This window comes from Oreochromis niloticus, linkage group LG5 (genome assembly GCF_001858045.2).
Source record: "Oreochromis niloticus isolate F11D_XX linkage group LG5, O_niloticus_UMD_NMBU, whole genome shotgun sequence".
NCBI lineage: Eukaryota > Metazoa > Chordata > Actinopteri > Cichliformes > Cichlidae > Oreochromis > Oreochromis niloticus.
Genome location: NC_031970.2, coordinates 9,843,839 through 9,858,486, shown reverse-complemented (window position 1 = coordinate 9,858,486; position 14,648 = coordinate 9,843,839). Strand labels below are relative to the sequence as shown.

Here is a 14,648-nt window from a genome sequence, read left to right as displayed (position 1 = left end):
TCACTTTAAACTGTAATTTTTAATTATTTATTTAATCTGATCACTTTCAGTTCTCTCTCACCTAAACACTAAGGTTGGCTCGCAGGGTTTGAGGAGGTCTGAGCTAATCAGCAAAGACACACACACACACACAGAGGGAGAGAGAGAGAGAGAGAGAGAGAGAGAGAGAGAGTTGTCTGCATAAGTAAACATGGCTGCCTTATAAATATAAATTGCAGTCAATGGAGGTGGAATTCCTTTGCACTCACTCACCCAGCCACTAGTCCTCTTGGCTTCACTTTGAACACACCCGCAGCAGGTGCTTCCACTTGAACTAAGTGTGCAGTTGTGTTTTAGGCTGTGACTTTCAGGTTAAGTGTAATTCTGCCAAAACCAAAAACCAACCAAACAAACAAACAAACAAAAAAGCCTGGGAAGATTTGAGGAGACCTGTGTTTGGGGCTCAGTGACAGTCATCAGCAAGAAGCCGACTGAAGGTTGCCCGCTGCCTGTTGCGCCTCATCTTCAGGCAGCAACCGGCCACTGGCTGGAAACAGCACTGCATCTGCCAGCATCCAGTCAAGTCATTGACTCAAGAACATCAGAGCATCATTGCTGGGTAAGAAGTTGCTCTCTTAAACAAGGTCTTGGATATTTCTGTAGCACAATCTTATTATAGGCCCATTATTTATAGGACATATGCTGTATATCTGAGATATGTGTGTTTGTGTGTGTCTATAGTTTTCTTAGTAGTCTTGAACAGTTCGTTTAACCTAATTAGTAACATCCAGAGATTTTGACTCTCAGTAATTAAAGGGAAAAGTTTAATTATTAAATACATCCCCTGTCTTAATGTGAAAGTTAAGAGTAAAAATATTAAAAAGAAACATTCAGACATTCCTGAACCAACTGCAGATCAGATTAAGCAAATAAATAAATACCCAGTCAAATATAAAAGGAAAAAAGAGACTGAGACCTGTTTTTCTTCTTTCATAAATCTCATGCAAATCTGAAAGTTTCCATTCAGAAAGGAAATATGCAAAATGTGGTCAGAAAAAATGCTGTTGTCAGTTAGGTACCATAAACCACAGCAATAGACTGACTTTGAAACAAACCAAAAAACCCAACAGATTTCTTTCTGCTGTCACTGTGGGATGAGACGGGGGATTTCACTGTGGTTTTAATCAAAGGTGGAAATCAAATACGACTGCAACTACCTGAGACAGAAAGAAGAGAAATTCCAAAGAGGAATAACAGAAGCGGATTGTTTGTTCTGTTTCTTCTATGGGTACAGGTGCATTTATATTCCTTTTCATGTCAAGCTAATCGATTATTTTTCAGAGGCCTTGTGACCTTGTTAGTATGGAAATGTATGAAATTACTTTTGTCTTAAGAGGTCTTACATTTTTAAAGCCAAAGTTTAAATGTAGAATCTATATAAATCTTAACAACCCTTTTTAATTCATGGCACAGATAACAAGATAGCACAGATAATCACACGTAAGGCATAACATTGTACAAACAGTGGGGTAAGAAAAACAGAAAAGACCTTTCTATTCCCCCCAAAGTTTGCTTTTCTCCCTTCATCAAAATATATAAACCACATCTCCTGATAATTTCATGCAATACTTGGTTACTTGATTCAGGAGGTTTGGTATGAAATACTGGGGCAGGTTTTTACACAATCAAATAGTAGTTCTTTCCTGGTTGTCGGACCAGGTCTGAAGTCAAAAGTGTTTTTAAAGCTTTGAAACAGATATCGTATCATATAAACACAGAAATAATGGCACACAATTTCATAGCTTTGCAATCAGTACACGTGAAAGGTAACAGTGATGATTGTGTAAAGAATGAACAAACCCTAGCTCCTTTTTCACTTCCATTGGGGGGGTGAGACCTGACTTCTCATGAACAATCTGCTGCCTCTGATCGCTCAGGAGACTCAAAATTATCCGTGATTCTCTTCTAAAGAAGCACACACAGTTTGCTGACAGTTATTTCAGATTTGCAATAAGTTTCAAACTCCGCACAAGTTAAAAAATGAAATTATATAAACAAAAAGTAAAAGATTAATGTTCCCATGAACTGGTCATATGCAAATATGAACTAGTTGCATCTAGAAAAAACCAGTTGATGGTTCAGCCAAATCCTCTACATATGCCCTGTTAGACGTACAGGATTTGTTCCTTGTTCATTCTTACATGTTTTTCTCTTCAGTGACTTCACAGCCCATTTCCCTCACACTTGCAGGATTTCAGTTATGTTGGGTCAAGTGCGAAATTTTCTGATAGTTTCTGTATTTTTTTCTTTGTTTCTTTGTTTTGTTTTTAATTTTATTCCTAGCATTTGAAAGTTAAACAGAGTGCCTGTTTGCCAGCGTGTGCTATGATCTGATAAAGTTATGAGTAGTGAATTGTGTCTCAAATAACATATATCATCACACTTTGTAAGGCAGCTGATGAAAAGGGTCATCCTTGTGTTTAACATTTAAAAAACTGGGTTTGGTTTTTTTTTTTGCTTGTTTGATTTTTTTTCTTTAATCTTGTGATGATTTACGATTTAAACCCAGCGCTCAAGAAAACGCCCGAGGCCACGTAGCGGCAGCCCTTATATCTGCCTTTGCTAGAACAGTGACAGGTTTATTTTTTTATCCCATTTTCAAGTTCTCCAATCTTTAGGTCCAACCCCAATTAAATGAGGTTTATTACCAGCATAATTAGCTCTAAGTAGCCTCTTTGTCAAGATTAATTTAGACCAACATCAAAGCCATTTTCCTTGGATATTGGCTTAATGCCTGCACACCTGACTAACAGCAGATATGAATCACCATACATCCCCTAGCAGTGTGGGTGGTTGGAAAAATTTGTTAAAAACAGAGTTTAATGGGATCAGTATTATAAGGCAGTGTAGGTACAAGCACACGAAATAAACCTTTATTGCATTTCATAAAATAAGCACATAAACTGAAGCTAATTTATAACGTGAACAGAGCACCTGCACATGTCACTGCTGCAATAAAAATTCCCTAAGGGAGCAATCTGCAGATCTAAATCTCCTCCTCCAACCAGCAGGCGTTTCTTTGCAGAGCAACAGTCATACTAAGTAAGAAGAAGATGAAATTCCTTCCGTTTTTCTCTGAACAATGACTTCATGAGTGGGTCCAAATTTCCCATGAGGAACAATAACAGGGAAAAAACAGGGGGTGGGGGAGTGTCACATGGCAAACAGTCACTCTTGGCTGTATACGCTTCTTTAATACCAGACTGAAACACTACCAGCATAACACTCAGTGTGTTTTGATTATGCCTTGATAGATGGCATCAGATCTAATCTCTGACCTTTTCTCTTTTTTTGGTGCTTGAATGGATTCATCCAAGTTAAACAAGACGAGACATTTGGAGTTGTTTTAATCACTACTCATTAACTATAAATTAAACACTTACCTGTCTTCTTTCACAAAACTGTTCAACAATGCTGAGTTGGCTCGCAGGTTAATATTTAGCTAGATTGGCTCCACTGGTTTGCAAATTTCACCACTTTCATTTTAGGAAAAGAATTTTTCCAGATAAAAATATGACCTACAGGTTGGGCAAAAGGCAGTTTAGATTTTAAAAAAAAATCTCTTCACGCAGCTGTAACCATACAAAACTTAAGGCAGTGATACAAACTTCACCTCACATAATCACCGTATTTATGTTAAATAAGACCAAGCAGGTGGAAAAAATATGGTTCCCAGGGTGGGCGCCAGCATGGATGGAGTCCCATTCCTTCTGATTCCAAGGCTGACTTTGTTGAGTAAATGGAGCAAGCTCTAATGCTCCTGAAATGAATATCAGCGTCTTGACCAAACTCATTTAGAGATCAGTCAGGGCCTTAATCCATCTCTGCAGGGGTGGGTGTTTGTGTCTTTCTCTGGTGTCCCCTCTTCCTTTTGGAAAAAGGTAATATGGCTAAATTTGCTTTGCTAATGGGCTTAGCGCAAGCTGTTACAGAGCAGAGTTGACACACAGCGGCAGGCTTGGATACCAGGGGCTTTTAATCTGACTGACTGATGGAGTAAAAGGCAGGGTGGGTGATAGTTTACGAGAAGTCTAGAGATAAAAGGAAGACTGTGGAGGCTATTTATCAATGGCATGCTGAGGTCCAAGAGCTAGAAGGAGATTTTTTTTTCTTTTTGCAGTCAAATTTCATTTAGGTGTGTTTGGCAACAGTGGAAATCCAGTTTTAGCTTGTTCAGATTTTACATTTCTTTTTAGGTGGATATAGCCACGCAGTCCAGGTTTTCCCATTGCAGGCTAATGCGCCTGACCTCAATAGGAGACCAGTTCAGACAGCAGCTTCAGGGAGTGTGTAATCTGAAATCCCACATAACAGACAATAATTCTCAACTGAGTTGGTTTATTTTGATAATGGAAAGAGAGAATCGTTTCTGAACGATAAGAGATAAGAGATTCTGTATTATGTGTGTGTGGTGATAAAATGATGACAGGTTAAACTGGGAAAACCTTACATGGAACAACAAAAATGTATTTAAAATAAGAGAACTGGTAATGACAAGTAAAAGCATTTTAACAAGAACAAGAGTAAGAAAAAAATCAAAGGTACAAACAGCATAAGCAACAAAACAAAACAGATAAGACCGTGGTCAGTGCAGCACGGCTGAGAAATTCACGTTTGTTAAAGTTTTGCAAACTAAATTGATTCTTTTTCTTTCGAGAGCTCTCATGTCTTCGTGGTTTGTTTCAAAGTTACCCTTACTGTTGGTTTTGACTCAGTGGATGTTGTATATTACTTTTGCAAATTTTACAAGACTTTAATTGTTTGCACTTTGACGAATTAAATGGTGACGCTCCCTAAACATGTGCTCTGTGGGAGTTTACTTCCTTTACTGTGGCATCAGCCACAGCTGCTGATAACCTGCTGCTGTGTCCTCCCATTTACCAGCTGTGGCAGGTAAGCATTATGGGTATCATAATCAAGATTACACTTGTGCTACAGCTCACAAACCTTCATAAGTGTACACATTTAAAGGCCACCTCCTATTAAAGGGCTGTTTTCATAAAGCCTACTCTTCATAAAACAGACATTTTGGCTGGGCAGATTTTATGCACGCTCTTCTCTCCACATTATCTAACTTCGATTTGATTAAAATCTCCAGCTGACAGTGGAGACAGAGGGCTGCAGAGACGGCACCTTGAAAGCCCGGGCAGACAGCAGAGCTGTTTCGGGTCTCAATACAAGTCACCTACCCCCATGAAACAAATCATTCTGGGCCAGTGACCCTCAAATAAGAGACTCAGTCAAATCCATTTTGCCCCACGCCTGTCAGCACTGTGTGTGTTTTAACTGTTTTCAGGGTCAGTATCTCCATTAGACTTATAGAGCTTCTTATAGAGCCTACACCAGCACAGTCTCACCTCAGTTCTCTGCACATTCACATGCACAACTCTGATGGAGATCATTGCAAAACTAAAGCAGCTGTCATTTTAGTATCTTGAGAAACAAAGGAGAGGAACTGTTGTGAAAAGGTAACCATGACTTAAATCATGATTTTTTTTGCATATTTTTTTTTGACTAAATTACTTAAAATGAACTAATGTCTGCTGCAGATTTAAGTGGCATACACACCTGTTACATGGGCTTATGTGACAGAGAGATCTTTCAGATTTTATGCTACGCTGAATAGTTACAAACTTTTAAATCACGTCTCATTTCATTTGCAGTTCACAGCGTAGAAGTTTAATGTGGCTTTTTGTGTTTCTTTTTTTTTCTCTCTCCCTCTCAGGACCAGTTATGTCAAACCCAGTGGGCAGCGTACCCGAAACCACATCGTATGGGTCTCGGATTGGGATGACAGAGGACTCCCTCTCCATCCTGGAGCAAAGCAGAGGCTGCGAAGACCCCTGGGAGATGGGGGAAACCAAACCAAACGTGGAAGCCCTGGAGCGGGGCATGCCAGGCGTCTACCTCTCCTGCTTCGACATGCTCCTCACAGAAGATGCTACTTGGCTGGTGAAAGTTTCAGAGGCCTCTTCAGCACTGGCTTTACCCATGAGCCGCGTAGAACCCCGGGAGGAACCGGAGCAGTGCCCGGTCATTGATAGCCAGGAACAGGGGATCTCTCCTGGCCTGGAGGGGCAGGAGGAGGAGCGATCTCTGGAGCAGGTGCAGAGCATGGTTGTGGGAGAAGTACTGAAGGACATTGAAACAGCCTGCAAACTGCTCAACATCACCCCAGGTAGGCTGCTTTCCAGCACACCTGCTCCTGCTGCTGTGGCGAGTCTATTACTGCGTATAACTGACAAAGAAGCTGACCTTAAACAAAACATATTTCATCTCCCCCAAAATGCTGAAGTGTTTCTCTTTATTTGCAAATACAGAAGTATTGATCCAGATACTTAAGCTACTGGATCTTACTCGCAAAATCAACACATATTTGTGTGGACACAAGATGACAGAACTCCTAAATCATATCCTTACTGACGCAAAGCTGTGTTTGCCTGCTCCAGGATCTGTTTAATCCTGACCTTTGCAAAGGTACTCCTGGATTGTAATAGTGATGGTTCTTGCCTGCCAGTAGACGTGTACACAGTCTTAAGGGCGAGGCCTCTCCTGCTCATAAAGCAAACAGAGGAAGCGTTTTTCATGTATTGTATGGCTTCTAGCTGTTATAAACCTATGCAATCCCCAATCGTCTGTTCTACTGATTAAAACTGTTGTGGCATAAAAGCTTGGTAATCTTGTGGTTTCAGCAGATTTATTATGAGTCAAGGGCAAACAAAATACAGACAGGGTAAAGGTGAAAACAATATTGATATATAAATGACTTATCTTGATCCATATGACATTAGTGTCACTAAAGAAATGGTCCAAGATAAGGTCATTTATTGCATTGGCAGCTGGAAGTTTTCTCACTGATTTCATATCTATTTCCGCCTGTAGATCCGATAGAGTGGAATACTGGGAATGTCCAGAAGTGGCTGCTCTGGACTGAACATCTCTACAGATTGCCCCATGCGGGAAAGGCCTTCCAGGAGCTGACGGGAAAGGATCTGTGCGCCATGAGCGAGGAGGAGTTTCGCCAGCGTTCCCCGCAGTGTGGAGACACGCTGCACGCACACCTGGACATATGGAAGTCAGGTAATATTTATTTAACACGTTCAACATGTGCAGCCTGCTGCACCCCCTGTGATGATTTTATTATCGGATGTTTGGCTGCTGTGAACTTTTGAGCGGGTGTAAATTTTATTACTGCATTCATGTGTGTTTGGGTGGGATTATTTGAAGTTCTAGCCTTTTCTTAGCTTGAACTTTTCTGCATCTGTTTACTTTCCAGCTGCATGGATGAAAGAGCGGTTTTCCATTGGAGACACTAAAACTACAGGTAAGATTCTTGTTTGCATTAGCTGTCATGCAAGTTGCATTCACACAAAAAATCCAACGCACAGTATAATTTTAACACTGTATTTTACATAGACGCTAATAACTATATGCTGCAGGATTTCAGTGAAAAATCAAGATTTGCATTGTGTATATTCAATGCCCTGATGAAAGGGCTCCTTGATTTTTTGGTCCCTCACGGTACAGAGCTTTTTCATTGAAACAATACACAAGAACCCCGAGGACTGAATGGTTTTGTTTTGCTGTGCAGGCAGCGAGGAGCTATGGTCTGAGGCAGATTCATCTTGTTCAGGTCAACCTATTCATCTGTGGCAGTTTCTCAGAGAGCTCCTGCTCAAACCCCACAACTATGGACGTTGCATTCGCTGGCTCAATAAAGAAAAGGGTACTTTCATTTTCATTTCATTTATTCTTTATTTGCTCTATTTAGTCCTTGAACACATGAATAAAACTTAATTTACCTGGTGTTTTTAAATAAAAATGTGAGAAAAATGTGTATGACATTGTGCTATTACAATTTAAGTGCTTTCTTCTTTTATGCTTCAGCTTAAAATAAAATGTTTTTTTTTTTACATTTCAATTTTTGTCCCAACTGCTTTTATCTTTTATTAGTTCATCTACTGTTCAGAGCTATGCAGACTTTTATGGGCTCATCATACTGCTTTGAAGCTCCAAAATCTTGACACATTAATTTAAAAAAATCAAAAAATAAACTGGAAATATTTTGAATGAGAGTAAAAGTTTTCAATAAAATTGCATTATTACAATTTAAAAGTAATAATTGTAGGACAACACTACATAAGGGGGCCATGTGTGTGCAAAATTAGTAAATAGAACAAATATAGTTATTTCATTCACTGTTCTTATTTTAAGGTGGATTTAAATCTGAACCTAAGAGTGTGCAGGCCTCCCTCCTTTTTTCCCAACCTTAAATGCAATAGTACAAATTGGTACAAACACTACACAATAAAAATCAGCCACACACAATAAGAACACCGTTAAAGCGTATTTAAAGTGAAACCACAATGGAGTGAATGCCGGATGTATGTCAGGTTTTCACTTACTGGGTTTGTTAATGCCTTAAAGGCAAAAAGCATGCCAAATGAAATATGAGTCCAAGTGGAGGACTTTTTATGTGTGCACATAAAGTGTAATCATTCATTGTTTTGCACGTGTTGTATTGTGTGGTAATAACTGCTTTTGATTCCCACCAGGTATTTTCAAAATCGAAGACTCTGCCCACGTCGCGAGACTGTGGGGACTCCGAAAGAATCGACCTGCAATGAACTACGACAAGCTGAGCCGTTCCATACGTCAGTACTACAAGAAAGGCATCATCCGCAAGCCCGACGTGTCTCAGAGACTGGTCTACCAGTTTGTTCACCCAGTATGAGACTGCAAGCAAAGTGGGAGGAGAAGGCGGAGGACGATGAGATGAGAACTCGGAAAATTATAAAGACAAATTGTGTCACCATGCACCCGAACACCTAATTCCTGAGATGAAAAGGTGACATGGAACATGTGCACTGAATTACCCCGATGGTACACACCTGACTGCCAACACTGAAGTAACAGCTGGCAGCTGCTGCAGTCTTATCTGTGCAAAGCCAGACAGGAAGAGACAAAAACAGTGTAGCTGTTGAGGCTTTTTCCTGCTGCAAAATTAAAAAGACAACAGAATAAAAAAACAAAGACAAAGCAAAACAGAAAAACAGTACATGAACTGCCTTATTATTTGCATGATCTGCCTGTTTATGTTTCCCTATTGTGATTTCTAAATATCTTGAGCTCAAATCAAAGCGTTACAACTGATGGCTCTTCGGTAAAAGCGTCTACAGCTGCACTGGCTTTGTCTGAACAGGAAACTCTTCTTATCTCATCTTAAAGCTACTGAGAAATGGACTTCCTCTTTTTAGGCATTGCCTCAAATCCTGCTGTGGAAGTGTAATAGGGACTCTTGTATATATGTTTGTTTTCTAATGTATAACTTCTGAAGTGTGATGCATTCCTCTTTGAATAGCTTTATATAGTTTACCCTGCCTGGTCCATTTACAGAGCAATTAATACTGTGGGTCTTTGAAACCCAAAGTTTTCCGAATTTAATAAACCAAAAAGACTTGAAATGAATAATCATATACAAATGGAGACAAAATATGCAATAAAAATAAAGTTTTACCTGAGAATTGACGTGACATGTTGCACAAATTCATCATTCCTGGAATATGAAATGATTTTTTTCAGCCATTACGGGTTGGCAACTTGAAACACGGGATAAATTATTAAAACTCTTTTTTTTTTCATTCTGTTTTATTAGTTGTTTATGCAACTTTGGATGGCAGCGGGCTGGAGCCTATCCCAGCTGTCATAGGATCAGAGAACACCCTGGACAGGTTGCCAGTCTGTCACCAACTAGTCATACTCACATTCACACCTGCAGCCAAGTTAGGATCACCAGTTAACCCAGTAGTATATCCTCAAACACAGAGCCTCTTTAGCTGGGGCCTAGACTAGCAGGGGAAAAATATGAAGTGAAAAATAAGCTGAACGAACATTTTGCTGGTTCTATTATGATAACCCATGATGCACTTTTAATGAGTTGGGGGTTTTTTTACTTATAAAGTAGGGAAAGCACAGGGCAAACATGTAAATGAAACACAGAGAGGTCCGAGCCAACCACTAGAAAACGCTGCGAGTCACGGGTTAACTTTTGTTTTTAAATGCTCAATTGTCAAATGATGTCACGATCTCAGTGTCAACTTACTGCTGCACCTGTTAAACAATCAAAAAAGTCAAGATAAAAAATAATTCAACTGCACCATGACAACAAAACTGCAGATATACTCTATTGAAAAAATTAAAAGAATTCATAATTAAAATGTCAAAAGTTTAGCATGTTATTCTTGCCATAAAGTCTGGACACAGGGTTTAATAATCTCACATAAGGGAGCTGCACTGGAGGTTTGCTAGCAGTTTGTTCTGTTGTTGTGGACAGCAGCAGGGTGAAAAGATTGTGGCTGTGGTGAGTATTTCTTTATAGGGTCCATTGGGATCTGCACAAAAACCTACCCTTCAAAACCTTCCAGTCCTGGGAAGCTGTGCTCATCTGATTCCTACAGCGGTTGATCAGATCCCTACAAACTAATGTGGCGCAAAGAATACGTTTGTGAAGGACAAGATGCGGCTTGAGCTAAAGCTGTGCATGCTCCGTATTAATGCAGCTGTTTTTTTGTTTTTCTTGTATTATTACAACCCTCTCTCCCCTTTTATGTCCCAATAACTGTAAAAACAGTTAACTGCTCTTCCACAGATTGGCAGTGTTTTGAGCCAAAGGTGCCTTGTGACTCACATGTTGACTTTGCAACAGGAGCAAATTAAACTAGAGTCAAGAGATAAAAACAAAATGTGCAATACAGTAGGACACCGGGTCACCCTGCTCATGCCAGATGCTTGCTGTTGCTCCTGAGGGAACAAGAATGTAGCACATGAACTTAGCCTTCCTTAGAGCACTTAAAAAAACAATGTGTAATTTTTCTGAGTTTTCTTTACCAGAACATAGATGTGTGATGACTGGGCAAATAAATAGTAGATAAAAACCAAGGCTAGGCCCATGGCAGCAGATATGGTGCAGGCCTGCTTTTGTTTAATCTACAAATGAATTCGCCAGGCATTACATTTACACAGCTCTAGTGGTTTCCACCAGCAACAATCACTAATTGGGAAACACCTGCTAATGAGCCTCACTTTGCTTGTATCGTGTTTCCTTTTTTCGCAAAAGTGATGTAAAAATGTCTTATATTATAAACTATAATGAAAGCTGTCACCAACACCAGACATAAATAATGAATTTACACTTAAGTATAGAACACTAAAAAGGCCAAGCAACTCTCCCATACGATTTCATTCTTGGTCTCTGCCAGAACCTTTCAATAATGTTCAAACCCCCAGAGACACAATGTCCATATGTCATAACACAGATGATTCATTTTGCACACATAACCTACGCAAATGTGCTTATATGTGGTGATCAATGACATTCCTGTTGCCAATATTGTCTCTTTAACTCACAGGCTCTGCTTACAGAGAGTAGCTGCTTGAATCCCTGGATGAGAGCATCACACACACATATTCTTAGAATGTTCAAAAAAATAGCCAATAAATATTTAATAGGTCTCATTTGCAAGTTTATTCTTCTTAATGTTTTTTTTCTGAAAGTGCAATATCACCTAAATAAGAAGCAGTAATGAAATACCGTTTATTTACAGGCAGCTAACTTCTATATCAATCATCGGTTTTGATAGGTCTTTAGCCAATAAGGATATCCTTGATTATCCTCGTCACTGACTGTGAGAATGATCGGAAGATAAATTTCATATTTCATTCAGCAGGATGTGAAACTAGTGACCAAACCCAGAATGTTATGAGAAAAGTTTTTAAAAATTGTTTTATTATTGAGGTCAACCAAAGAAGTCGCCCTCTGATGATGTAACTTTTCAGACTTGAATTTGATTTGTTTGTTTTTTTTATTCAGTGGGAGGGGATACAAATCAAAATCTACCAAATAAAATATGTGGAGCCAAATGCCACGGTGACCTCGTGACTCGATGAGTAGCTGAAAGCAACTTTTTCCTGTAGAAAAATGAACAAATTGTTTGGAAATGGCCTTACAAGCCCTCCCAGAGCAACAATATCTTCTCATTCCTGATGTCGTTCCCCCTCTGAGTTGTGTTAGCACACATCTGAATGCTCCAGATATAGAGTTGCTCACAGATGCTGACAATCAATTAATCATTAGTCTGCCTATGGAAGCTGTATATGGAGCTTTTCTCGCACTGTTTCTGCATTTTGGCTTCATTTTTATTAATAAAATAATGATATATTATAATATATCACAATCTATTGCCCACCTGAGGTTGTATTTATCTAATTTTAAGGATCAGGTGATTTTATATTATGCCCTGCTACATAAAGGTGTACTTTCTTTTTACCTGTAACCTCTCTAGAGGGCACAGATCACTTCTATCTGATACAAATTCACACAAGACTAAAAGCTGCTCCACCCACAGTTTCGCAAATATGTTCATGTGAACATCTACTTGAAGTTTATGTTAGTTCCATGTACTCTGCTTTAGCTCTTTCACACCAGTTTAACACATCTGGAAATGTCTAAGCAAACATCTGTGGGATCAGAACTCTTTGTTCAAACTTTTTTTTTTTTGTTGACTGGATCTGTTTGCTGTGTCTAAGTAAATGAAGTGAATGTAAAATCAGCTTTGTGAAGTTCCTAAAAGGCTCAACTCTTATCATCTAATTACTTTTTCTGTATATTCTTTTCCGGTTCATGTCCTTACTGTCATGTTAACTTTTCCCACCTCCAACTGTGCTCTCAAGAAGTCCAACAGGTTTTGAGAGATTTCACAATTCCAATCAATCTTGCAGCAAGTCAGAGGGTGAACATCTGCCAAAACGAGGTGGCCCCGAGCTATGTGGACCAGTTTACTGTTGTAGACGAAAAGCGGTTCTTTTGATGAGTAAGAGGTGAGCCTATCCCAGCGTATTGTATACACGTTGGGATAGGCTCATGAGCCTCTTGATCCATGTTTCCCTCTGGGTAGTTTGACACATAAGGGGACACATGTTTTAAAAGGCTTAAGTGGAATTAAGATGTCATCCTTTCGGTCAAAAGCTATGACTGTGTGATATCTGTGATTACTTTAGTCATCTTCACCATGCTGAAGTGACAGATAGGTAACGTAAAGCTTCAGAAATTTACAGTATTTTTTAACTCTTCTGACAAAATAGAAGATCAAAAACAAGATAAACCTATAGCAAAATATGTGACTGCCAATAAGATCTGCTGTTGTCTGTTTAGCCAGCTGCCAGTCAGGAGAAAGAAACATCCACCCAACCACAAAAGACACAGGGACTAGTTTTGTAACAGTTCTTTTCCATTGCTGAATTTCCCTGTAAGTCATGTGACATCTGTAATATGAAAAAGTATAACCACAAATTTGATCAGTAACTCCCTCAGCGGACTGACACGACACTTTGGTGCAGTGGTTAGCACCTTCGCCTCACGTTAAGAGGGTTCTGTATTTGAATGTTCTCATCTCCTGTCCCTTATGTGTGGAGTCTGCATGGGTTTCCTCTGGGCACTCCGAGTTCTTCCCACAGTGATATAGGTTCCCTTAGGTTAACTGACTTGGCCATAGGTTTTAATGCAAGGTGGATGAAGGGTTTAACAACACAGACAAAAGTGCTGCATGAATATATATATGAAAAGGTCAAATATGGCTTGCAGCATAATGTGCTTTGAGTTGTCAGTAAGACTAGAAAGTCCTGTATAAGTTATTGCAGAATAAACAAGCGACAAACAACTACTTTCCTCTATATCATGAATCACTTGGTGTAGAAGTGCTGTTTTACTTACTTTAATTTGTTGGAACATCTTTAGTGAGTCTTGGGTTATGCTGCCCTCTTGTGGCAGGCTGCAGATTTTTTGTGAAAATCATTATTAAATACACTGCTAGCTGCTGTTTATAAACGAGCCCCTCTTATTAAAGATATTTTGATTTTTTCCCCTGTGGGTTTGGAATTTTTTTTTTTTTTTTTTTTTTTACCGTGTGTCAACAATGCAAAAGCAGAAAACTAAGAATCCCACTTTGTTCATCACAGCTGACCACACTGTGGTCACAAAGGGATTGACGTGGTCGGCAACAATACCCAGGTACACTGCGTGCCACGAAAATAAAGTATTTGTGATGACTGATCATAAATGGTTTGTGCAGATTTAACTGTGAGCATCTCCCAAAGCAAATAATTGGTGTGAAGCTATGTGAAGCCAACCTGCAATTTTGTACTCTCCTTAATTCATCTGACAGCCAGATAGAGTATAAAAACATGACGCTTTAACACCAACATATAATTTTTACTCAAAGTGGCTCAACTTTAATTTCCACATTCACAGTAATCAACCTCTTTATGCTAACAGAGGCCATTTTTCTGCACACTGGACAATTTAACCTTTATACCTCGCTATAACGCCACGTCATTTAAATGCTGGACCTTTTGCTGCAGGGTATTCCTGCTTTCTCATTCATATCAAATTGCACCATAATATCTATATTTATGTGCAGCATCACTTGTTTTGGTCCGGCGATGAATCTAACCTTTGTGATTAATCTTTGACTCAGACTCTTTGTGTGTGCCTCAGTTTTCCGATGACATCTTTTATTTTTGCTTGAACAGGCACTACAGTTTGAAAATTACAG

At 39.3% G+C, this 14,648-nt stretch overlaps 1 protein-coding gene across 2 annotated transcripts; it reads left to right on the top strand.

Moving 5' to 3' along the window:
* Nucleotides 1–225: 225 nt before the first annotated feature.
* Nucleotides 226–9,567, top strand: spdef (SAM pointed domain containing ets transcription factor). Of its 2 annotated transcripts, none has more exons than XM_003453667.5 (6): nucleotides 226–598; nucleotides 5,765–6,217; nucleotides 6,922–7,119; nucleotides 7,316–7,363; nucleotides 7,631–7,765; nucleotides 8,595–9,567. In XM_003453667.5, exons 2-6 carry the CDS (start codon nucleotides 5,773–5,775, stop codon nucleotides 8,771–8,773), a joined length of 1,005 nt encoding a protein of 334 aa, XP_003453715.2. In that variant the 5' UTR covers nucleotides 226–598; nucleotides 5,765–5,772; the 3' UTR covers nucleotides 8,774–9,567. The 2 variants fall into 2 exon arrangements, with proteins under 2 accessions (XP_003453715.2, XP_025762766.1); XM_025906981.1 differs by lacking the exon at nucleotides 226–598 and adding an exon at nucleotides 5,083–5,507.
* The last annotated feature ends 5,081 nt before the right edge of the window (nucleotides 9,568–14,648 follow it).